Source organism: Pan paniscus, chromosome 9 (genome assembly GCF_029289425.2).
Source record: "Pan paniscus chromosome 9, NHGRI_mPanPan1-v2.0_pri, whole genome shotgun sequence".
In the NCBI taxonomy this organism is placed as follows: Eukaryota; Metazoa; Chordata; class Mammalia; order Primates; family Hominidae; genus Pan; species Pan paniscus.
This window is the reverse complement of record NC_073258.2, coordinates 37,869,590-37,896,531: the sequence shown is the minus strand read 5'-3', so window position 1 is coordinate 37,896,531 and position 26,942 is coordinate 37,869,590. Positions and strand designations below refer to the sequence as shown.

General features: G+C 40.8%; 1 protein-coding gene and 1 long non-coding RNA gene across 6 annotated transcripts in view; both read right to left on the bottom strand.

Annotated features, from left to right (window-relative positions):
• Positions 1 to 14,899, bottom strand: part of TRIM44 (tripartite motif containing 44) — a 229,709-nt gene extending 214,810 nt beyond the window's left edge. For 4 of the 5 annotated variants that reach the window (XM_055094276.2, XM_055094274.2, XM_055094275.2 and 1 more), the window contains exon 1: positions 13,862 to 14,892. In XM_055094276.2, coding sequence (XP_054950251.1) covers positions 13,862 to 14,530 — 669 coding nt within the window. In that variant the 5' untranslated portion in view covers positions 14,531 to 14,892. Of the gene's footprint in view, positions 1 to 13,861 lie in introns of all 5 variants that reach the window. The other variant, XM_003830364.6, reaches the window with a different exon arrangement.
• A 1,410-nt stretch (positions 14,900 to 16,309) lies between these two features.
• On the bottom strand, positions 16,310 to 19,409 carry LOC117975143 (uncharacterized). Its single transcript, XR_004665358.1, has 2 exons — positions 19,246 to 19,409; positions 16,310 to 16,431 (listed from the first exon to the last, which is right to left on the bottom strand). It is a non-coding gene; the product is annotated as an uncharacterized LOC117975143 (long non-coding RNA).
• Positions 19,410 to 26,942: the final 7,533 nt, after the last annotated feature.

The following is a 26,942-nucleotide window of genomic DNA, read 5'->3' as shown; positions in this document are numbered from 1 at the left end:
TATACCTCAAAGAATTGTGGTAAACATTAAATGAAAGAATATGCAGAAAGTTTAGAGAAGCAGTACAAGCTAAGTTCTCAATAAATGTTAGTTATAATTTCTGTTATTATTAATTAAATAACAATGCATTGAGTGACTACTAAGTATCAGGTATTGACCTAGAGAAGTGCTGAATAGAACAAAATAAAAAAAATCTGTTACTAATTTAAATTATATATAATATATAGAAAAGAAGACCAAAGAGAAGGGGAAAATAGTTTTAGGATATTCAGAAAGTATTCATCTATTAAATGCCTTCATACAGAAAATAAACATAAGGATAATGTGTCAGTACAACTTAGATTAAATATGAGAGGGAGTAATCAAATTTGTAGAGGCAAAATGGAATGGTGGAAAGAACATGTACTTTGTCAGGCCTGGATTCAAATCCCAGTCCTTACGCTTGCTAGCTAAGTAACTGTCAGCAAAACTTAACCTCTTTTGAGTTTCCTCATATATAAAATGGAAAATATAACAACATAGCTTATTGTGGAATTTTATTAAGGATCAAATGAAACAATATATGAAAAGGACCTGGCCACAAACCACTCAATAAATGACAGCTATCTGTTATTTTTCTCATATCTCTGGAAATTCAAACAAAATTCAACAACAGACAAAATTCAACAACAGTCTCAAAACAACAGTCTCAAAATTCAACAACAGACAAAAACAGTCTCAAAATTCAACAACAGACAAAAGTTTCTAGACTCTCTTGGTTTTATAACCTCAGCCAAAGATTAGCATTTTCATTATTTATACACATGAAGTCAGAGTCTACCAATCAACACAGGTTAGAGCCTGCCAGGGTTCACACACACTCAAAATTCACAGAGGAAAATAGTATGGGTGCCTATATAAACTTAACCTTACATCTCTCCCCATGACTGCCTACTAGAAAGAAAATGAAGGCTATTTTCCAACCAGAAAGTAAAGAGTATATTGTCCCCACCTCCCCTCTGCTTCTATAAAAACTTCCCACAGTTCAGAATGTAAAACAGAATCTAAAGAGGACAACCAGCAAGACTTGTGAACCTAAAATTAGACCTACCAGCTGTGTTTTGGTTAGCTAGTGCATAAGGCACCAGCAGGACACTGAAATATACAGAAGCCTCTTCTCCAAAGACAAGTTTTTCTCCAGCCTATCTACCCACCAGATTAGAGCAGGCAGAAGGAACAGAAGGAGAGGGGGATGAACAGTTTGCACCCAAGAAACTTGGTGTCCAGAACTTCTACTGCTGCCAGACTAACTTGTCTGGAAAGGAACTCAGAATAGAACCTTAGATGGCTTTATAACAGTAATAAGAATAAGAGCAACCCATTGCTGAGGGCTTATGATATTCCAGGCACTGTGCTAAACTCTTTACATCTATGATCTTGTTTGTTCCTCATCATAACTCAATAAGGAGAAACAATTACTTAGCTCATGTTACAGAAGAAGAAACCAAGACTCAGAGGCTGAGTGAATTACTCAACATTACACAGCTAGTAGGTGGAAGAGCTAAGACTCAAAAACAGACTGCAAAGCCAACTGGGTCAAAGACTGTTTGGTCCTTCAATATTCTTCTCCCATTTTTCCTTAGTAAAAGAACCTCAGCTTTTAGCTGGACACGCTGTGGCCTGGAGAAATGACTGTTTCCCAGCCTCCCTTGCAACTAGATAAGGCCAGGGTATTGAGTTCTGGCCAATGAAACATAAGCAGCAATGTGTATAACTTCTCGAGAGTTCCCTTTAAAATAGAGCAGTGTGCCTGGCCAGGTGCAGTGGCTCATGCCTGTAATCCCAGCACTTTGGGAGGCCGAGGTGGGTAGATAACGACGTCAGGAGATCGAGACCATCCTGGCCAAAATAGTGAAACCCCGTCTCTACTAAAAATACAACAATTAGCTTGGCGGGGTGGCAGGCGCCTGTAATCCCAGCCACTTGGGAGGCTGAGGCAGGAGAATCACTTGAACCCGGGAGGCAGAGGTTGCAGTGAGCCAACATTGTGCCACTCCGTCTCAAATGAACAAACAAACAAAAATAGAGGGGTGTGCCCTTCTTCACTTTTCTATGTCTGTCATTCTGGAACTTGGACCTCCAGCAGTCATCTTGGCCCATGACACAGTAAGGATGTCAGAATGGAGCTGAAAAGAGCCTAGATTTCTGGTAACTTCATAGTTCTGCCACGCCAACCTTAGACTGCCTACACCCAAAGTTATTTTATGTGACAGAGAAATAAACATCATGTGGGAGTGGTTATTTTGGATTTTTCCAAATTATTTCATTATTTTAGATGCAGTCAAATTAATCCCAATGTAAATACTGATCTACAACAACTATGCAATACTCTCTCAGTTCTTCATTAATGCCCTGGAACTAGACAAGATTATTACACTTCCTATCACATACTTCATGTTCATCTACCATCCAGCAGGCACTGTGCTAGGTGCTGGGAATACAAAGATGAATAACATATAGTTCTAGCCTTAAAGAATTTATAACCCACCAGGGAAAGACATGGAAAGAAATAACATGACATAGTACACAGTATTTAGTGCTACAATAAATGTTCACAGGCTGTTATAATGGGAACAAAGAGAAGGATACCTCAAAGCCTGTATCTACCTAGTAACACCCTACCCATCTTTCAAGGCCTACCTCAAAGACTCCTTCCTCTAAGAATCTATTCCTGGCTCCATGCCCTCCAGTGATATCAATTTCTCTTTTCTCTCCACTTCCATAGCATACTGTTTGTACCTTTTCTCTAATACACACAAATAAGGATGTGAAAAGATTCTCTTTCCTATTAGGCTGTAAGCTTCCTGAAGTTAGAAACTTTGCTTATTCTTCTTAGTATCCACCACACAGTTCACCATAATAAGTGCTCCAAAATTATTCAGATGAATAAAATTAGTTTAAAAAAATAAAATATCATTCTCTAAAATGAAAGCCAGCTATATGTTACAGTTCGGACATACTATAATGAATGTATTTGCTAATCTTCTTATTGATGTTAAAAACAAATTATTACCTTACCAAAAACTAACTAAACCCATCTGAAGTGGGTTTCATATATAAATGTTCAACAAAAATAATCTAGCACATTATAGTATACATCAAAGTCACTGCCCATAGAGTTATTTGCCGTAAATTGTGGATTGAGCCTTTGGTATATTTGGGAAATTTTGTTTGATTGGTTGGTTTTGGTTTTTTCATTCTTGATCAGTTTTCTGACATTTAAAAAGGGCATCAATATTGATTTTTTTTGCACCTGATGCAATGTTGACTTGATCCTATCATAGCGATATATACATGCACGCAAACACGTGTGCGCATGCGTACGTACACACACACACACACACACACACACACACACACACACACGCAAATTCTCTCTCTCCCCCACTCACACACACAAGATTCAACTCTCCCAGAGCCAGCCTTCTGCATTTCTTACCCCATTCTCATCTCTACTCCCCGTATCAAGACTAAAGCTTCTGTTTCATCCATTGTCTATAATACGTCTCCTATTCTGAAAGGTCCATGAGCATGTGTTCCTTACTGCCACCTAACAAGTTTAGCCCCTGGTTCTGAATATTAAAACAATAATAAGAACAGGAAACTCAGCTGGTCCTCTCAGACTGAACTATAACTTCAAGCAGAACACATACGAGGCACTGATACAGATGAATCTCTGGCTTCTCAGACTTAGGTTAGGTGCAAGCGGAGAGAAAAGGTGGGTATGTCAATGAACAGGCAGGCAGGGCAACCTCCCTGTCAAGAGTGGTGGTCAAGACAATGGTGAAAGAGGCTCAAGAGTCCTTTATAACCAGAGGAGCCTAAGAATAAGCCTACTGCATCAGCAACCTTACCCAAAAAATCAATTGCCTAACAGCATAAAATGCCTATGAACTCATCCTATTTTGATTGAAAGGCCAGGAAAGAGAAAAAGAGGGCACCAGACTTCTAGGAGAGAGAATAGAGAAAGCCTGGACCTTTTCTCTCAAAAGCGGATTGTTCAGACCACTGGCTAAGCACTCTAGTTATTTAATGAAGCTCCACCACCATCAATGTTAAATCCCCTGAAAAATCTAACTAATGTAAAATAATCTCATATTCCCTCCATAGAGCAGTATTTTCATCTATGCTAACAACACATTCAATTGCTAGAACAATGCCATTCTCTCATTTACAGAGCCAACTAACCCTTCTATAAGGAGTTGTTCATTTACACCAAACCAATTGTCTCTGCCATGAATAAAATCACTGGACTCTATACAGTAGCATCGAATGGTAACACAATAGGAAAATTTCCCTAGATCTTCACAGGATGTCATAATTCAGGTCTCTGCCCAATGTCATATGCTCAGAGATGCCTTCTATAACACATCTTATCAAAAAGTAACCTATCCTGCCACACCAACTCATTCTTACATTACCATGATTTATTGTTTTCATTGCATATAACACCATCCAAAATTACTCTACTATTTCTTTCCCACTGTAGAGAGTGAATTCCAAAAAGCTAGAGCCCTATCTGTCTAGTTCACTGCATACTTCCAAGACTTTTTACAGGTTAAGAAAGTACATTTTGATTGGAAATCCCAGAACTGCAGGCCTCACATAAACTTTCTACAGAACTATGCAGGGTGGCTCCAACTAATGACAGCATGCCATCCCCTTTACCTTGGTCTTAGCTTTTGTCTTATTCTGTACAAATAAATAAGACACTGGTTGAACCACTATGTATGCCAGTGCTACAAACTCTAATTAGAAGGTGACCTATATCTCTTCAGCAAGAATAAAAAGTAAAAAATATAAATAGATACATTACAGCAAGCCTTCAACCTTCTGTCTCCTTGTGAGAGCTTCTTCTATGAGCTGAATGAAAAGCCAGATTCACTGACCACTATGGAATACACTACGGCATACCTCCAGCCCCTCGAGAATCACAGCTATATCCTCCCATTCACCCAGACACCAATGTTCCTCAGTCACTCCCCAAGCAGTTGTTCCTCTTATCACTTAACCAAACATTCTCCCCAAATATCCATCTTAAAAGCAAAGGGTGTGGCTTAAAACCCTTTTGATCTGTCTTTAGAAAAGCCATGTTAAGAACTCCACAAATGCTATATATTTACTGAATTCTGCCAACCACTTCTCCCTTTGCCACTTTGTAAGACTCTACCTTTTCTTCAGGTGATCTTGGGGTAAACTAGACAAGTGGTTTTCAAACCACAGGACATGACACATTAGTGTGCCATGAAATCAATTTAGTGGGAGTGTCTAGAATTTTTTTTTTAACGGAATAGAAGAGAAACAGAACATATCGTATGTAGTAAGGCAAATGGTGTTCCATTTGAGTTAAAAGGGTATGTGTAGTGGGTGGCTGTGTGTATAAAGGAGATCACAGTATAAAATATATTTCCTCTACTGTAGGTTGTGTTCAAAATAATTTTAAAAATTACTAGACTACTGAGTGTATCTAAAGCACTTTTATTGTTCAACATAAAAATTCATTAAATGTATCTCTGAATGCAAATTCCCTTGACAATGTAAGAATTTTCATATGAATAAATCCATAAGCCAGATCAAGCTCTTTTGTCAGATCCAGTGACCCATTTTCATAGATAGAAATTATGGTCAGAGTAAGAGAATCCCACATATCTGAGATGACAAGTCATGACTCAGGTAAGAAGTCATAAATTGGGCTGCATAACTATTTTTCTATGATAAAGCTAAAGACCAGGCTCAGTTCAAACTTCGACCCACAAAATCTTCTGGAGACCAAATGTCACAGACCAAAACTGCAATACAGCAATGTCCAGGAGAAAAGAAAGAACAGTACTTCAAGTGACTAAATGCTGATCTTGCCCCTTCAAGATGTTCACTCAGTCCATTTGGCCTAGCAGGTTGTCTCCATCCCTAATCCCCTCTTGCTGTAGGATCACCCTGTTTTTCTGCTCATTCTGGCCTACTCTGAAGTTTGCTTTTTCTCTAAATGTCAGCAGACTTTGGCAAGAACTTGGCCTTCTATTGCCAATACCAGCCACTGACAGCCTGGTTAAACACTGAGGTATCAAAACATAAATTGTACAAATTCCTCTCAATTCTAAACTTGTATAATTAGCCTCCTTATATTAATAATAAAAAGAAGAGCTAACATTTAGTGAGCACTAACAACGTGTTAAGTATTGTTAAAGTCTCTTAATCACCCACAAAGTCATTTCATTCTCACAAAAGTTCTATTTTATTTCTTATCATTATGCCAATTTTAGAAATGCAGAAACAAGAACAAACTATAACATAACTTGCCTAAGGTCAAAAAATGGTAGAGCAAGGATATTTCCTGTCCCTCTCTAATCCTGTATTATGTTTTACTTTTCATTTATAATACTTATTACATGTTTGCTTATTTGTTCTTTTCTACTTCCTTCCAACAGAATGTAAGCTCTGACAGAAGTACAGACTTTCATTTTGTTCACTGCTATATTCCCAATACTTAGAAAGTACCTAAACTCAGTTGATTCTCAATACTTGCTGAATGAATGAATGCAGTATAACAACGATCCTCTTCTTTTGCCCATCATCCCACTAAGCCACTTTTACTGTTCCAAGATATTCTCTTGCCAATAAGTAAATGTACATTGCACTCGAAACATTTAAAACCAGAGAACTGAAACTAGAGCTGCCATCAAGCTCATATCTTTATCGAATCAAAATGAGCAGCTTCTCACCCTAGCTACCTAAAAGAGCAAATGTCATGCTCTTTCTGAGGAGAATAAAGAAAATATTACTCCAGTCTTTACAATTCCTTCAAACACAACATCTGGCATTAAATGAAAAACTGTGAGACATGACAAGAATCAGAAAAATGTAACATACAATCAAGAATGATTCCCAAAAAGATGCAGAGAAATAGATCTCTAAATAAATAACCAAATTGACATTCTAGAGTTGAAAAACACGGTATCTTAAATTAAGAATTGAATGACACTCAATGGAGTATTTCCAGCTGCTATACATGAAGAATGAAGCAAATCTATGGAGTGATTTCCAAGACGTACTAAGTGTAAAAAACAAAGCGTAGAAGAATATTATATTCTCCCAAAATCTTGTAACTCCAGTTTCACCATAAGAAAAAACACCAGACAAATCCAAATCAAGGAACATTCTACAAAATACCTGACTAGCACTACTTAATACTATCAAGATCATCCAAAACAAGGAAATGTAATGTGAAGTCCTGGATAGAATCGTGGTACAGAAGTCATCAATAGGAAAAACTAGTGACATTCAGTAAAGTCTATAGTTCAGTTAGTAATGTTCTAACATTAGGATAAGCAGAGTACACGAAGCAGTTCTTGATCTGAGAACATATACTGAGCCCAAGAAACTAGGCTGTGCATTTGGTTAGTAGAAACTGAGGTGTGAGGGAAGTATGGGATAACAGAAAGCAAAGCCTATGGCATGCTCAGAGTAAAACATTTAAAGGATGGCCAGGCATGGTGGCTCACACCTGTAATCCCAGCACTTTGGGAAGCCAAGGCGGGTAGATCATTTGAGGTCAGGAGTTCGAGACCAGCCTGGCCAACATGGTGAAACCCGGTCTCTACTAAAACTACAAAAAATCAGGCGGGCGTGGTGGCACATGCCTGTAGTCCCTACTACTTGGGAGGCTGAAGCAGGAGAACTGCTTGAACCCAGGAGGCGGAGGTTGCAGTGAGCAAGATCGCGCTACTGCACTCCATCCTGGGCAACAGAATGAGGCTCTATCTCAACAACAACAACAACAACAACAACAACAACAAACAAACAGAAAAACCATTTAAAGGAGATCCTTTCTGGCCAGGTGTGGTGGCTTATGCCTATAATCCCAGCACTTTGGGAGGCCAAGGCAGGTGGATCACCTGAGGCCAGGAGTTCAAGATCAATCTGGCCAACATGGTGAAACCCCATCTCTATACTAGAAATATAAAAAATTAGCTGGGCATGGTGGTGGGCGCCTGCAGTTCCAGCTACTCAGGAGGCTGAGGTAGGAGAATCACTTGAATCTGGGAGGTGGAGGTTGCAGTGAGCCAAGATGGAGCCATTGCACTCCAGCCTGGGCGACAAGAGTGAAACTTCATCTCTAAATAAATAAATAAATAAATAAAGGGGATCCTTTCCATATAGACTTGGGACCCTCTCACCTTTTCACCCTGCTAAAAATCTCAGAGTAAAAGCAAACTAAACTTGTCACTATCCAAACATCCAAAGGGGAAGGGAGAGAGGTTAACAAAACAGAGAGGGGGAAAAAAATGAAAGAAAATCTCTAAGATGTGGGCAAGGTCCTCCTGAAAGTTTGGTCCAAGAAACCTCAAGAAATTAATTTAGTAGAAGCGGATTCTAAACAAGTTGTACTCTCAGGCCTTAGCAGAATCAAACTCGAATCCTCTCTCGAAGTATGCAGCTTCATGCAAGATTTGGAAAAGTCCCATAAGCAGTTTTTAAAAGGCAATGAGAAGCTACACAGCTACACAGAACCCAGCACAAAAAGAAATAAAAACATGAAACATGAAAAACTAAAAACAGCAGCAAAAAGAGGTCCACAAAGTCTTCACATACTAGAATTATCAGAGGCAGATTATCAATCAATATGCCTACAGTTCTTAAAGGAATAGCTAAGACAGCTACAGAATGAAAAAAAAAGAATTATGATTCACAAATTTATACTAGCACATTTGAAAATTTACATAAAATGGACAAACATCTGAGAAAATGTAACTTATCAAAACTGACCTAAGAAAAAATAGACAACCTAGACAGACCTATGACTATTAAAGAAATTGAGTCCATAGTCAAAAATACTATGTAAAACAATAATACCTAGCAATCCCATTATTGGATATACACCCAAAGGAAAATAGATCATTTTATTACACAGATACATGCACGTGTATGTTCACTGCAGTGCTATTCACAATAGCTAAGACACTGAATCAATTTAAATGCCCATCAGTGATAGACTGGATAAAGAAAATGTGGTACATATACCATGGAATACTATGCAGCCATAAAAAGGAATCAGATCATGTCCTTCGCAGGGACATGGATGGAGCCAGAAGCCATTATCCTCAGCAAACTAATGCAGGAACAGAAAACCAAATGCTGCATCTTCTCACTTACAAGTGGGAGCTGAATGATGAGAACATATGAACACACTGTGGGGAACAACATACACTGGAGCCTGTCAGTGGATAGGGGGTGGGAGGAAGGAGAGCATCAGAAAGAATAGCTAATGGATGCTGGGCTTAATACCTAAGTGATGGGATGATCTGTGCAGCAAACCAGCATGGCACATGTTTACCTATGTAACAAACCTGCACATCCTGCACATGTACCCCAGAACTTAAAAGTTTGAAACTAAAAATAATAATAAAATGTTGGTGATCAGTTAAAAAATGTAAAACCAAAAAACAAAACAAAACAAAGCACCAACAATAAACCAACTCTCCCTTCCCCCTTCAGTCTCTCTAGGAATAGATGGCTTCCATGGTCAGTTCTACCAATCACTATAGGAAGAAATATTTCGATCTTTCACAAATACTTCCAGACCATTAAAAGAGAGAAAGAATATATAAGAAACACTACACTCTGCCTCAGACTATGAAGCCAAACTTTGATAGCAAAATCTCATGAGAACGGTAAAAGAACAATGATAGGCCAATTTCTCCCATAAATATAAATGAAAAAAAAAACTACATAAATTATTAATAAGCCAAATCCAAAAACATAAGGCTACTTTATTATGACCAAGTTGGATCAAGGATATCCCAGAAATGCTAGTCTTTCTGCTTTAATTATAAAATACAACAATATGAAGAGATGAAAGTAAGACCATATATATGCACACACCTATATTTGCAGAAACACACACCTGAAGGGTAACCAAAAAACTAATAAAAATGGTTACTGGCCAGGAACAGCCTGTAATCCCACAGCTGTAGGAGGTTGAGGCGGGAGGACTGCTTGAGGCTAGGAGTTCAAGACCAACTTGGGCAACATAGCAAGACACCCATCTCTACAAAATAAAAAATAAATAGTTAGCCAGGCATGGTGGCACACCTGTAGTCCTAGTAACTCAGGATGCTCAGGTGGGAGGATTGCTTAAGCCCAGGAATTTGAGATTACAGTGAGCTATGCTCCCACCACTGCACTCCAGCCTGATCAACAGAGTAAGATCCTGTTTCTAAGAAAAAAACAAGTAGTTACCAACAGCTGGTAGAAGAATCAGGTGAAAAGGACACAGGCTTTTGAGGTATATGAACGTATCACTGATTTTAAAAATTAACTTTAATAAGTAAGTCAATTAATGTAATTCATCATCATAACAGTGAAACAGAAAAATCACATGATCATCCCAAAAGATGCAAAAAAAGCATTTGATATTAAATAACCAATCAAAATTCAGAAAAACTTAGCAAACCAGGACTAGAATTTTTTTAAACTGATAAAACATATCTATTTTCAAAAACCATAGAACATATCACTTATTTGTGCAATGTTATCAATTACTGCTAGACTAGGAACAAGGCCAGAATACCCACCAATCACATCCATTCAACATAATACTCGGGGTGCTATCCAATGCAGTAAGGCAAGAAAAAACAAATAACAGATATAAGGATTGAAAAGAAACAAACAAAAAGTATCTCTCTTCACACATAATACAATCAGGTATGTAGAATAAATCTACAGATAAATTATTAGGATATGTAAGATAATTCAGCAGATAGATCACAAAAAAATCAATATATAAAAGTTAATCATATTCCTATATTCAATTAGAAAACAAAACTTAAAACCATTTATTTTTATTTTAGAGATAGGGTCTTGCTCTGTCGACCAGGCTGGAGGGAAATGGCAGGATCATAACTCACTGCAGCTTCAAACTCCTAGACTCAAGCAATCCTCCCACCTCAGCCTTCCATATAGCTGACAGGTGTGAGCCACTGTGCCTGGCTCATATTTTCTACAATACTATAAAATTATGAAGTATCTAGGAATAAATTTTACAATGATGTGAAAAATCTTTGAGGAAAAAAATATAAAACTTTACTGCGAAGCAATAAAAAAGACCTAAATTAATGAATCAGAAGACTTCATGTTGTAATGATATTAATTCTCCCTATATTGGCTTATAAATTTAATATCCAAATACACTCCTGCAGGCTTTTTAATACTATGATTCTAAGAAATGTAAAGTGCCAAAACTGGCCAACACACTCTTGTAGGACAAGATGGAAGGACCTGCTTTACCAGATATTAAGACATATTTTAAAGGGATAACTGAGAAAACATGCTGTTCACACAGGGATATACTAACAGATAAACGGTAGAGAACAGAAGAACCAAGAAACACATTCACACACATTATGGGCACTTGATATATGACAGTGGGACAGCAAATCAGTGCACAAAGGAAGGGCTTTTCAATAAATACAGCAATAGCAATTGGCTATCTGTATGGAGAAAAAATGAAATTGCGCCCCTACTTCTACTACACAAAAATCAATACTAAGTAGAACAAGACACAAAAAGCACTAACCATAAGGAAAAGTATTGATAAGTTTTACCACATTAAAATGAAGAGCTTCTATTCAAGGCACAACTTCTTTAAAAAGAAAAACCACATAGAAGATATTTGCAACTCACATAGAAAGAACAACAACAACAAAAAAAATCAGAAACAAATATATAGCTGGGCACGGTGGCTAACACCTATAATCCCAACACTTTGGCAGGCAGATCACCTGAGGTCAGGAGTTCAAGACCAGCCTGGTCAACATGGCAAAAACGTCTCTACTAAAAAAAAAATACAAAAATTAGCTAGGCATTGTGGCATGTGCCTGTAATCCCAGCTACTCAGACGGCTGAGGCAGGAGAATCGTTTGAACCTGGGAGGCGCAGGTTCCAGTGAGCTGAGATCTAGCCACTGTACTCCAGCCTGGGCAACAGAGCAAGACTCTATCTCAAAAAAAAAAAAAAAACAAACAGATACATAAAAACTCATATAATGAGAAAAGACAACTCAATAGAAAAATGGGCAAAAGAACTGACTAGGTACTTCACAGAGGAAGTATAAAAGATCCTCAAAGTCATTAGTAATCAGAGGAATGAAAATTAAAACCACAATAAAATACCATTACATAGCCACAAGATTGACAAAAATGAAAAATACAGTAACAGCAAGTTTTGAAGATACAGAGCAACAGGAATTCTCATATACTCTTCATAGTGATTCAAACTGGTACAACCACTCTGGAAAATAGTTGGCAACATGTAGTATTACTGAAGATATGCATAGCCTCTGACACAGCAATTTCACTCCTGCGTTTATATTCCACTTCAATGTATGTTAAATGTACACCGAGACATGACCAAGAATATTTACACTGACATTGTTTGTAACAGCCCGACGCTCCCAAACCTGGGAACAAATCAAATGACCATCTATGACAGAATAGATAACTTGTGGCATATTCATAAAATGGAATTCGAAATAGTAATGAAAGTGAATAAACTACAGCCACTCATAGGATGACTCTCACAAACACAATGTTGAGAAAATGAAGCAAAACCCAGAAGAATGCATGATAAAAATATGACACCCATAGTGTCAAGTTCAAATAAGTTTAGGAATGCATACATATGGAGTAAAAGCATAAAGGTAAGCAAGGAAATGATCACAGAAGACAAGATTATGCTTACTTATGCAGAAGAGAGATGGTTATAATTGGAAAAGGTATGGGGGAAAGGCTTCAATATTGCTAGTAATGTTCTATTTCTTAATCTGGATGGAGACTACCTCAGTATTTGTTTTATAATTATTTGTTAGACTGTAAGTTTTTACACACTTTCTGAATGTGCATTTTACAATTATAAATAGGGACTAAAAAAGGGAAAACCTAATACAGAGGATCTTCACTCTCAAGGTATTTGTTATCCCAATGCCAGCTATTCCCTGTTCAGGGAAGCAAAAGTCATCATAATATGACAATGTTCACCAATACAGATTACTTAATGAACTGATCACGCCACTCAAAATTTCCCCCTCCCTCCCCGATTAACACCAGCAGTTTCTCTCAATGATAGTAAACATCCACAATATGAATAAAAGGCGCATCGTCTGCAAATTCATTCATTCAACAAATATTTCCTAAGTGTCCACTGTTCTGGGGGACCACTAAGGTCCACGACAGACAAAGATCCAGACAGAGGACATGGGAACTTCCACTCCCACCCCAATTTGGCCTCCATCTTCTTACCCTCCTTTTCTACTAAGTTTCAAACACGAAGAATCTAAAATGAACTCGGGGCACATATGAAGTTACTATTAAAACTATTTTGTTAGTCTTTTCAATGCAGACGTATCACTTGCTTGGATTCATGTGGCAAAATCCTATTTCCCATGTTTTCAAGTAGGCAAAAAGATTGCCTTATCAAGAGCCCTAGCACAAAGCACCAGTTTCAACAATAGTGATGCTGTGGAAATTCGCCTAAGTGGGGTCAAAACTCCCAAGAAATGCTTTACCTGGGATCCACAGACCAGAAACTTGCAATTTTCTAGAAATTGTATACTAGATTTTGTGTATTTTCTCAGGTCAGAGTCCAGAACTTTCATCAGATTCTCAAAAGAGTTCAACTAAAAAGGGTGAATAAGAACTGCTCCCAAAAAGTTGGAAAGACTAGCTTCTTAGGGACACAGTGAAAGCGAATGTGGTCACAGCCAGGCCACCTGAGTTGAAACCCAGGTGTCCTGACCCCTAGGCTTATGCTCTGAAGGGCCAATACTTACTCTTAATTCTTCAAAGGCTTCATCTAGGGTGGAGAGTTGGTGGCCCTGGTGAGCCCCAATGACTGGACACAGGACACAGATGAGCTGCCTATCTTCCTGGCAATAGGTACTCAAATCGAGCCCATGGTCCGGACACTTCCTCTTGGCCACTCTCTCTGCTTCCATTTCTATTTCTGGGTCAAATTCACTTTCTGCCTCAGTTTCTCCCTCCGCCTCGGATTCCCCTTCTTCTTGGTTGTCTTCTTCGGCCTCGCTTTCTTGCTCATCCTCCATTTCTTCCTCGCTGTCTTCTTCACTCTCCTCATCGCTCTCATCCTCACTCTCTTCCTCTGTCTCGCTCTCTTCCTCTGACTCGCTCTCTTCCTCTGACTCACTCTCTTCCCCTGCCTCGCTTTCTATCTCCCTCTCCTGCTCCACCTTGACCTCCGCTTCTTCCTTCCCCGCCCCCTCTCCGTCAGCTGGCGGGGTCCAGGCCTGGGAGCCGTGGACGTATTCGGCCAGGTGGTGACTGAGGAACTTCTGCCTGTGCGCCTCGGCATGGCGGCGGCAGTAGCAGAAGCCGCATTCTCGGCACACTTCCTCGGCCCCCGGAGCCTCGTCGGGCTCGCACTCGTCACACGTGCCGTCGTGAGGCAGTTCCTCGAAGGCCGCGCCCACTCCAGAGGCCATGTGGGTGCTGTGACGCGGCCAAGGCCTCGGGGCCCCGGGGCTCGCCGCCTTCCTTCCGCGCGGCCTCACTTCCTCCTCCCGCCCCGGGTCCCTTCCTAGGGAGTCGCCTCCCGCCTGGACCGCGCCGCGTCTCGAAGCGGGACCTGGGGCCGCGGCAGCCCCTGCCCGGGCGCAGCAGCAAAGACCCTTTCCGCCGGCTCGGCCTGCTCCGCTCTGTCCCTGCGCTTCCTCTGCCGCGCAAGGCACTTCCGGCGCGGCCACCCGGCGCCCCCGTCGGCCCCCGCGTCGCGCAGCCCGCTCAGCCTCCCGCTACCAGGGCGAGATCGCGGCAGCCGCCGGCCCCCGCGCCGCCCCGGTTCCACTTTCCCTTTCCCCGTCAGGAGGCCTCCTTTTACTTCCTGAGTCATTTAAAGTGGCAATGACCCTTTTCTGCTTTTCCCGCGGGGCTCAGCGCCTCCGCTCCAAATCTCAGCGTGCCTTGGAGGAGGAGGAGGGAGAAGGAGGATGGGGGAAGTCTCTTACTCTCTCCAGAGGCAGGAATTGGGCTCCACCTCCCCCATTCCCTCCCTGGAAGTGTCAACTTGAGTTTTCACGGCCACTAGGCTGGTGTCCCTGTGCATTTCAGTCTCTCTTGTGCCAATTTGTCGCCGCCCGTCACAGCCCCCAGTGTTCTGCAAGGTGCCCGGACAGTGTTGTTTACCAGACTGAACCTGACCTCTTGGGATTTCCTGAGTGCGGAAGGGCTATGTTTGGTCTAGGCTCCGGGAATCGGAGTCAGGATGAGCAAACAAATATTTTCGATCCAAAGCAATACTGTGCTTTGTCTATTTGCATTGCTACCTCCTAGGATCTCAGAATTTCTGGGGTGGTAACCTCTGTGCGGTTTTCTGAGAGCTGCCTTCGGTTGGGCAGAGATGTCAGGTGAAGTGAGGTGGGGAGAGGCAGTATTTGTCGAGTGACAGGTCCAGGTTGCAGTCATTTTCCTTTATGTAAGGTGTCCCTCTAGATTCCCATTGGGCTCTAAGAGAAAAGAAGGGAACTGTTGTTTATAAAGCAGTACTGTAGTGCCAAGAACCCGGCTACATCTTTTTGTGGCTCTTTAAAAGCCGGTTTTGGAAGATCCTCTGCCCGATGGTCCCCAAATCCTGGTGCCACTACCTATCAGTTTTATGACCATGGACAAGTTAATTCATCATTCTGTTTTCCACTTTTTAAAAAAGATGTTAAGTGAAAAGAACGGTAAATATCTACCTCATGGGGTAGTTTTGTGGATTAAATGTAACGATGCCTGCACTGTAGAGTATTCACTAAGCTTTCATTATTATTTTTGGCACAAATTATATTTAGTGCTCACAATGCCCCTTTGAAGGAACATATTTTACACACACACGGCATTTTCGGCTGGCTGCTGGTAATGTAGGCAAGTCTCCACCTCTACCCCATATCCATGTCTCTCCATTCACAGAAGGGTTTTTGTTTTGCACTGTATTTGGGAGAGGGAAAATTACGTTTTTATCTAGTCAAGGGAGAGGCTGAGGTGTATTAAGAAGGATGAAAGGGGATGGAATGGTGTCGGTTTTACATTGATTCCCTTAGATGATTTTGAGTTAGAATTTCTAGATGCTTTCCTCAAACATACCAGGGGATAAGGTGGGGTAAAAAAAACTTTTTAATAGTTTTTAATGTCTCCATGGATAATGTATGCCTAATCTTTGTGCAGCTTTTGTTAGATATTTATTTTTTAGAAACCTTTCTTTTTAACCTCAGAACAATTCTATACAATGTTGAAAAAAATCAGGTTTATTTTGTTCCAATTCCATACACATTTCTGTTTTCCCCCAGCTCATTTCTCTGGAAATTATTTCTGTGTCTGCTTTTGAAACATGAATTGATGCACCATTCTGAAAAAAAAAATTCAACAAATGTCAACTCAAACATCAACATTAATATACCTAGTGAGAAGTGTGCCTTGCTTGGTTATTTTCTACTCCTGTCCTCCCCCAGGCTTAAAAGGAAACAACTTAGCCTTTACAAACATAACGTTCTCACATTTAGAAAGTCTTTTATTCAATGAAAATAATTTTTAATTTTTTTTTTTTTTTTTTTTTTGGTGACAGGGTCTCTCTCTGTTGCCCAGGCAGGAGTGCAGTGGTGCAATCACAGCTCACTGCAGCCTCAGCCTCTTGGGCTCAAGCAGTCCTCCCAAGTGCCTCCCAAGTAGCTAGGACCACAGGCGTGAGCCACTAAGCCCCACTACTTGTTTTGGTATTTTTTGTAGAGACGGGGTCTCACTATGTTGCCCAGGCTGGTCTTCAACTCCTGGACTCAAGTGATCCTCCCACCTCAGGCTCCCAAAGTGCTGGGATTATAGGTGTGAGCCACAGGCCTGGCCTTTTTAATATCTTAAAAGGACATTGTTGTATCCAGGGTCTTTGATGAGGGGAAGGGGAATCATGTCATCATTATTGTTATTACTGTTTCTTCTTAATGTTATCTGACAGAAAGTTAAAATATAATACTGTGCAGTTCAGTATCTGACACTTTACAATTCAGTTCAGTATCTGAGCACTCTGTGGAGAGAGGGTCTTAGAGGCAGACAGATTAAACTTTTTTTTTAAGATGGAGTCTTGCTCTTTTGCCCAGGCTGGAGTGCGTTGGCACGATCTTGGCTCACTGCAACCTCTGCCTCCCGGGTTCAAGCGATTCTCCTGCCTCAGCCTCCCAAGTAGCTAGGATTACAGGTGTGTGCCACCATGCCCGGCTACCTTTAGTATTTTTAGTACAGATGGGGTTTTGCCATGTTGCCCAGGTTGCTCTCGAACTCCTAGACTCAAGTGATCCACCAGCCTCGACCTCTCAAAGTTCTGGGATTACAGGTATGAACCACCACACCTGGCCAGATTAAACTATTAAAAAGGGACTCCATAAATTTCTGGTGACAAGGTGTGGCAGACTCAATGAGGCAGATCTCTGTACCCCTCTGCAGAGAAATCCGAACCATCTGATTCCCCAGGAATTAGTATCTTTGGGAGTGTCCACAAATAGCACCCTTGTTATATTAACCTATTGCTACATAGAAAATGACATCAAAATGTAGCAGCTTAAAACAATAAACATTTATTATCTTACATAGTTTCTGTGAGCAAGGACTCTGGGAGTGACTTAGCTGAGTGGTTCTGACTTAGGGTCTTTCAAGAGATTTTGGTAAAGATGTTGGCTGTGCTATCGTCACTTGAAGGCTTACCTACAAGCATAGAATTTGCTTCCAAGATGGTTCATTCACATGGCTGTTGGCAAAAGGCCTCACCACTTTCTATAGGGCTGCTGGAATGTCTTCAAGACAGGGCAGTTGAATTCTCACAAAGCAAGTGATCCAAGAGAGGGCAAGATGGAAGATGCAATGTCTTTTATAACCTAAGTTCAGAAGTCACACGCCATCATTTCGTACATAGCTTATTGGTTAGAGATTAGCTCTATTCAGTGTGGGCAGAAACTGCACAAGGGTTTGAAAACCAAGAGATGGGAATCTTTGGGGCCATGTTGGAGGTTGGCTGTCACAGTCTGCCCTTTGGTCACCAATGATTCACGTATCTCCCAAATGTAAAATACACTCACTTCTTCCCAAGGTCCCCAAAAGTCTCAACCCATTATATTATCAGTTCAAAGTCTGGAGTCCTGTCATCTAAATTGGGACCAGGTGTGGATGAAGCGCTTTGGTGTAGTGTTTTAAGTGCAGATCCTCAAGTATAGTTCATTTGAATGCCTATGTCTCCCACACCCCAAAATGCAATGGTGGGACAGGTTTAAGATAACTGGTACAGGCTGGGCGCAGTGGCTCATGCCTATAATCCTAGCACTTTGGGAGGCCGAGGCGGGCGGGTCATCTGAGATCAGGAGTTGGAGACCAGCCTGGCCAACATGGTGAAACCCCATCTCTACTAAAAAAATACAAAAATTAGCCAGGCGTGGTGGTGCATGCCTGTAATCCCAGCCACTCGGGAGGCTGAGGCAGGAGAATCGCTTGAACCCAGGAGGCGGAGGTTGCAGTGAGCTGAGATCACACCACTGCACTCCAGCCTGGGTGACAGAACAATACTCTGTCTAAAAAAAAATAAAAAAGATAAGTGGTACAGACAGTCCTGCTCAAAAAGGAGGAAAGACAGGAGGCCTGAGAAGTCACTGGCTCATAGAATCCTTAAATCCAGGTAGACACATGTTGGAAGCTGTTTGATTAGGGTTCAAACCTACTCCTTGTTCAGGAATGACTCCCCATGGCTTTTTATTTCACCCGTTGAGCTCTTGATTCCACTCTCTGAGTCATCTTTCCTTTTCCATTAAAAGTAGTTCATGTTTGCAGCTGTGTAATTGTATCAATTTGCTTACTGCAAGTAGAATTTAGGAGGTCCAAAGGCTACTTTTCATTTTGTACTCTGTCTGTGTGTCCATGCTGGCAGTGCTTCTGCCAAAGAATTGTTTTGAAAACTTTGTGAATCTTCTATAAATCGAATTGGGGCTCATACCATTGGGCAAAAATTATACATGCAGCTCTTTTCAAGATAAACCCTTCTTTACTCTGTAGAATCCCTCAGTGAAACCGCTAAAGCACAACACTATAAACTTCCTCCAAGCTCTATGGTTTGTTTGAATGATTCTATGAATCACTGCTATAGATCCTTTTGAGGTCTGAACAAAGGATTTTATAGCCGCACTCTTACCTTCATCATTTGATGATGTTTTGCTGGGAATGTCCTGGAGTTTTTCCTTGCCTGGAAGCCATTTTTTCACAGTAGCATCATTTGCCATCTGGGGAAGCTGGGAATTTTCAAAACTTGCAAGTTCCGGATTTTTTTTTAAGTCCTTCCTTTAGATGATCTCTTTCTTTTCACATTTTGCTATAATCAGCAAGAAAACATCAGTTAGCACCTTCAACAGTCTACCATGAAATATCCTTAGCTAGAACACTCAGCTGGTTAGGCACAATTTCTACTTTGCACATTACTGCAGGTGACCATGTTACTAAACTGCTGCCACTACATAACAAGGACCCTTTTCCTCCAGTTTCCAAAAACATGTTCCTCATTTCCCTTTAAGTTCTCACCTACAAAGGCTCTAGCGTTTTTCGCTCTTGTTGCCCAGGCTGAAGTGCAATGGCGTGATCTCGGCACACCGCAACCTCTGCCTCCAGGGTTCAAGTGATACTCATGCCTCAGCCTCCCGAGTAGCTGGGATTACAGGCATGAGCCACCACGCCCGGCTAATTTTGTATTTCTAGTAGGGATGGGGTCTCTCCATGTTGATCAGGCTGGTCTCGAACTCCCGACCTCAGGTGATGTGCCTGCCTCTGCCTCCCAAAGTGCTGGGATTACAGGTGTGAGCCACCGCATCCAGCAAAGACTCTAGTCTTTCACTAACATTGTTCTCAAAGTCCTTCCAGCTTCTACCCTCTGCTCAGTTCTAAAACCATTCTAACATTTTAGGGTTTTGTTATGGAAAAACTATTCTTTTTAATAAAATTTGTGTTAGTTGTCTATCGCTACATAATGTAGGAAGGGAGGGGAAACTTCACCCTCAGAAGGTTTGCTATAAAATCACCTGAACAAAGGCAGATTAATAGAAGAAAAGATGTATAAATTTATTTAATATAAGTTTTACATTACACAAGAGTCTTCAGAATGAAGACCCAAAAGTACAGGGGGAAACTGTCTATTTTTATACTTAGGGTCAATGAAGTATGAACAGCCATGTAGAAATATGATTGAAGAAAAAAGGGTATGATCTAATGCTAATGTCAGGGGTGTTTGAACCAGAGCAACTCCATCTTGAATAGGGGTTAGGTAAAATGAGGCTGAGACCTACTGCGCTACATTCCTAGATGGTTAGGCATTTTAAGTCATAGGGTGAGATAGAGGGTGAGCACAAGATACAGGTCATAAAGACCTTGCTGATAAAACAGATGACAGTAAAGAAGCTGGACAAAACCCGCCAAAACCAAGATGGCAATGAGAGTGACTTCTGGAGATCCTCACTGCTACACTCCCACCAGCACCATGACAGTTTATAAATGCCATGGCAACGTCAGGAAGTTACCCTATATGGTCTAAAAAGGGTAGGCATGAATAATCCACCCCTTGTTTAGCATATAATCAAGAAATAACCATAAAAGTGGGCAGCCGACAGCCCTCTGCTCTGTCTATGGAGTAGCCATTCTTTTATTCCTTTACTTTCTTAATAAACTTGCTTTCGCATTACGGACTCACCCTGAATTCCTTCTTGGGCGAGATCCAAGAACCCTCTCTTGGGGTCTAGATTGGGGCCCCTTTCTGATAACACTAACAGACTGAGTGGGGAGACAGCAGGGTCTGCCTGTCTAGATTCCTCTTGGCCTTTCTGTGCAACATTCCTTCCTTCTAGGTACAGGGCAGGACTTTCTCTGGAATGGGGGTCTTATGACCTACAATCAAGCAAAGTAAGATCGTTTCTTTATGGCCAGTTTTTACGCAGAAATGTGGGGGAAAGTTAGAGTAATACTTTTAAGTTTTATGACTGGCTTTGGGGAAAAGAGGTTCTGGTGTCTACGACTCACCTTACAAAAGTAGCCGGGTGTGGTGGCACATGCCTGTAATCCCAGCTACTAGGGAGGCTGAGGCAGGAGAATGGCTTGAACCTGGGAGGCGGAGCTTGCGGTGAGCCGGCGATCGCGCCACAGCACTCCAGCCTGGGCAACAAGAGCGAAGCTCCCTCTCAAAAAAAAAAAAAAAAAAAAAAGAGGAATTCTAGTTTCTATGGCTAGCCTCGGGGGAGAATAAGGGGCTAGAGACAGGAAAGTGGGAGAAAGTCAGAGAGAAACTTATGCTTCTGAAGCCTTCATTTTGGGGTATCATTTTCTGAGCCCAAACAATAACAAATTACCCCAAAACTTTGAGTCACCTTGGGGGCTGGTCATCACACTTGGCATTGCCGTTGTCTTTTCATCGTAGGTAGCAATGGCTCTAAGCCATCTCCAAGACGCTCAGCAGCAGGCAGATGTGGAGGACAGGGCAGTTTGCAGCTGCAGCTGTTTTCTGAGTACATGTGAGACTTCCAGAAATAGTGTATTCCTGAATAAACAGGTGTCAGCTGTTATGTGGCTGATAGCCCTTAAGTCTTTAAACATTTGAACTCTACACAAAATGAGGAAACCTAGGTTCAGAGAGGTGAAAAACTTAAGGTTTACACAGCCAGAATCTAGCTGAGTTGGGATTCAAACCCAGATCTTTCAGATTGGATATTACCATATTCATCTGTGGTTTGAATAGTTAATATCCCCCCTAATTGCCTGATTCTAAATAACTTTACCTGTCTTTTCCTTCCAGGTGTGAAATCTATTTCTGTCCCCTTCACCTGTGCCAAATAGAAGAGCTGAGTTTAGTAAGAGGCATAACAGAGTACATTTAATTTTAGAAAAACCTTTAGACATTGAAAAGACAACAGGGTGGAATTTCAAAGTCCACTGCTTTAGGGAAGGTAATGCACCCCTTCAGCTGATCCCATTCTTATGTAATTAGACTGTCACTTCAGTGACTGATTTCATTTTCCCCAACAAGCCCCTGAGATCACCTGAATCTCATCTCATGCTGTTATCATATTAGCTAACATCTTATCCTATTAAAGTCAGTGCAGTGAAATATAGTATCTCCCAGCCCATCCCAGCCCTGCCAAAATATAAAGAATGAAGCCTTTATGGCTGAGTGGCTGAGCCTGACTCTTTTCCTCAGAAGCCTATTGGAGAGGGATGCACAAAATAATTCCATGGCCCAATTCCCTTCTGAATATTTTCATTTCATCCAGTGCTTACAAGGAAATGCTTCACTTCTTGTTAACATTACAATGCTCTAAACACCCCAATCCCTTAAAAAATAAGCATGTGTAAAGCTAACTTCAGACAAGCCCTGATCAAGACATTTTCATTACACTCATGGAGTATCATACTTGCTAAATAGTTCCTGTAACTATAACAATAATAACATACCCATTTTTATATTCATCATTTTATTCACTGTAAGAATTCAAAAGATTTCATTGACTGTTGTTTCAGTTTTCTTCAGACACTTTCTATAGTCTCTGCTAGTGTAGTTTCCATTTTACCAGTGTGTAAACGAAAGGCCAAGAGAGTGATTTAAAAGAACATCCAGTCAATTGTGAGTTAATCTCCGACTTCCTGCCTGGTCCCCAAGCCAGCTCCCTAACCCCTGGGTGGTGCTCATTCTTTTTGGCAAAATGATGTTTTCAAACTCCTCTTCTTGAAAATGCTTTGTTAGGGGTGGTCTTCACTTTTACCGGAGTGGGCTTCGGGGAATGGAAGCAGACACTTAATCATCTGCAAGATCAGCCCTCTTTGGGAGTGAGAAAAATCCCTAAATTTGCCTTCCGTTACTCCAGTTAGAAAAGCAGTCACCTCTGGACTGGAAGTAATTAAAGTCTTTGTATTTCAGCGGTTAGTGCACTGCCCTTGTAAATCAGGGATTATGAGGGAAAATCTCCCCAAGGCTTGTTCTCTCCATTTATTTATTTATTTTGGAACTCAGGTGCAGATAGGCCAGTTAATCATACAACTCAGATCATCACCTGTCTTTAGTTTATGAAAGTTATTTTATGTAATTTTAATTGAATTTAATTTTTCTTTTATCTACAGACTCCCACTCTCATTCCCTCAACTTCTTCCCACAGAAACTCACTCTAATGTGTTTGATAAATATCCTTGAGTATATATCTATCTTTAAAAAGTGTAATTATTTTGTTTATGCACGTGTTAGTCCTTACATAAACATGGCACTAAGGAATGCTTTCTGTTTCTTTTTTTTTTTAATACAATGCTGAGATTGTTAAAATCTTAGGTATCCACTCCTTGACAACATTTGGTATTATCTGACTTTCTAATTTTTGTCAATGGGTATAAAGTGATAACTTGTATTATTTTTGCATGTCTCGGATTACTTATAAAGATGAATGGCTCTATATTCTTGTTATATGAACAGAGTGTTCATTGCTTTTGCTTATTTTTGATTGAGTTCTCTGACATTTCATTATTGTTTTCATAGAATTTTCTTGTTTCTTCTGGGTAATTAATCCTGGTCAGTTTTAGATATTGTAAATATCTTCTCCCAGTCTGTCACCTGTCCATTATCATTGTCTATAGTGGTGTCCTTTTTGAATAGAGACCTTATGTTTTGACATAGTCAAATCCATTCTGTTTTAAAAGTTTATCTCTACTCCAAGATTATACATATACACTCCAATATCTTCTTCCTTTATCTTTATGATTTTCCCTTTCACATTAAGTTCCATCTAGAAGTTACCTTAGTATATGGTTTGAGATAGGAGTCTAACTTAACTTTTTTTTTTCCATAGAGTGAGGCATTTTTCTCAATATCTTGACTCAGTTTATAATCTTATCTATGAATAAAGAAATTTGTATTGTGGGAGGTACCAGAATGATGTAGGTAAGAGTAGAGAGTGAGGAACAGGTAACAGGTGACTTATTTCCCCTAAGTATGCTCTCTAAAAAAGTGGTACATTTTCAAAAAAGTTTGAAGACAACATATAGCCATAGTAGTTATTTAGACAATGATGACAAGATATTAGAGGAGTGGAGTTGAGGACCGAAGAGGCCTCAGTTTAAGAAACACAGATAAACCAGAGGGCCCACAGACATAGTCAAAATGAGGAAGAGCCATCCTGAAAACGCTGAGGCAGCCTCTTCTGATGGGGAGGGATGAGGAGTGAGAACAGGTAGTTTCAGAGTGGGTCATTCCTTCAGTCATTAACTTATTCATTTTGTAAGTGTTGGTAGACCAGGCACAGTGGCTCACGCCTGTAATCCCAGCACTTTGGGAGGCCGAGGCAGGTGGATCACGAGGTCAGGAGATCAAGACCATCCTGGCCAACATGGTGAAACCCCATCTCTACAAAAATACAAAAAAATTAGCCAGGCGTGGTGGTATGCACCTGTAGTCCCAGCTACTGGGGAGGCTGAGGCAGGGGAATCACTTGAACCCGGGAGGTGGAGGTTGCAGTGAGCCAAGATCGTGCCACTGCACTCCAGCCTGGTGACAGAGTAAGACTTCGTCTCAAAAATAAATAAATAAATAAATAAATAAATAAATAAATAAATAAATAAATAAAATAAGTGTTGGTTACTTTCCATGGGCCAGTCCCTCTCCTACGCTCTGAAGATGCACCTGCAAAACAGGGCCATGAGTGCTGTGTTGCATTTATATTTTGAGCATATTTTAACATTTTTCTATTTCTGTTCACCATCCACACTACCATCAGAATCATTCTTTCGAAATGCAAATTTGATTAAGATACACTCATCTTCTGAATATCCATTAGATTTCCATTGCCTACTGCAAACTCAGCATGGTATGCAAGGTCCTCCTTGATTTGACCACCTGTTTACCTCTCCAACTTTATCTCCTGCTGCTCCCTCAACTCTACGCCTTGGTTCACCATAGACCAAGGGGGATGTTTCGTATGTGCGAAACATCTGGTGACCTCAAATTAGGCAATTCCCCCATTTTCTTATGAAATGATCATATAAGAAAACTTGTATTGCCAACTTGAATGTATAAATGTTTGGGGATATAACTGAAAATTTCCAGTGTCTCCTTGTAATATTTCATGTATTAATTTAAATAAATTTTAAATTAAATATTATATAAAATATTAATTTAGAAACATTGATTCTTTTTGTGTCTCAAATTTCAGGAATAAGTTTATTCCAACTCTTCACAGGCAATTCTGACAATGTCTTCATCGTCACCAGAGCTACATTTTGAGTCACAGAACACAGCTTTTCAAGGCATACCATCTTCACAGCTTTCTACATTGTTTGTAACATAGGACTTTTTGAAACGAAATGATGCAGCCACTGGAATTTTTATCACAAATCGTACATATACCTTTATATAACAACAGGATATTTTTAAAAAGTCCCTTATAGGCTGGGCGAGGTGGCTTATGCCTGTAATCCTAGCACTTTGGGAGGCCAAAGTGGGCAGATCACCTGAGGTCAGGAGCTCAAGTCCAGCCTGGCCAACATGGTGAAAGCCCATCTCTACTAAAATACAAAAATTAGCTGGGCATGATGGCAGGTGCCTGTAATCCCAGCTACTCGGGAGGCTGAGACGGGAGAATCGCTTGAATCCAGGAGACGGTGGTTACAGTGAGTCGAGACTGCACCACTGCACTTCAGCCTGGGCAGGGCTGAGCAAGACTCCACCTCAAAACCAACCAACCAACCAAAAACAAAAAACACAAAAAAACAAAAAACAAACAAACAAAAAAACCCATTCCTTATAGTTGAGAATATATATATTCTCCACAATATAGCCATGTGCTATGTTGTTGCTTTTTAAAAGTGGTCTTTAAAAGGCTACTTTACAATGACATGCACCACTAAGGATTTTGAGGACATACCCCAGGCAAGGAATAATATTGAGTCTTTATGCCAGTCTCTCTCTCTCTCTCTCTCATTCTCTGTCCTTAGGGCTCTGGGCTCAGTGTGCCTGCTTTCCTCTCTTTGCCTCTCTCCCTCTTAGCAAACCCTGCTCTCAGGCTGTGCAGGGCAGAGGGGTAAAGAGAACTGGATGGAGAGAGACTCTGTTGTGAGTGAGCTCCCTGTTTTAGTCCCAGCTATTCTGGGAAGCATTATTGGGAGCCCAGGAATGCGTGCACATGCACACGCATGCACACACATACTCTCTCTCTCTCTCAACTAATTTCATCTACTTCCCTAAATGGTAATTTATTTTATTTAAAATAAAGTAACCCGGAGATCACCTCATAAAATGAGAGACTTTGGAAGAAATCAAGTGTAAGATAGCCCTTTTCTGAAAAATAATTTGGGGCCGGAATCTTTCATTGCATTTGACATTAGGAGTGATTCATTTCTATGGTTCCCTAAACCATGCCATGCTTTGCCATGCCTCCATGTCTTTGCACTTGCTGTTCCCTCTCTTGTAATGGCCACCTCATCTCCTCTCCCAATCACTGCCTACCCCTGTGCCCAGCAGTGCCTCTGTTCTTGTGCTTCATAAATCGTAAAGCGGCCATGTATCTCCCCTACTGTGCAGTGAACTCCGCGGGGGAATGGGCCGTATCTGTTGACTCTGATGTCCTCAGCACTCATGATAGCATCGAGTGCCTAGTTTTCTTTCTTGAAACTTGAAGTGGTGGGCCGAGAGTGAAACACGATTGAAAGGATCACTATATGACTTATTGTCCCAACCGGAATACCTCGAGAATGAAATGGAGCACTACTGACAATCATGCCAGAACAGTAGGTAGAGACCAGAACTGTCCTAGGTAAAGTGTGATGTACAGTCGTCTTACTAACCAAGGGAGGCAGCCTTAGCCTTAGATTTCTAGTCTC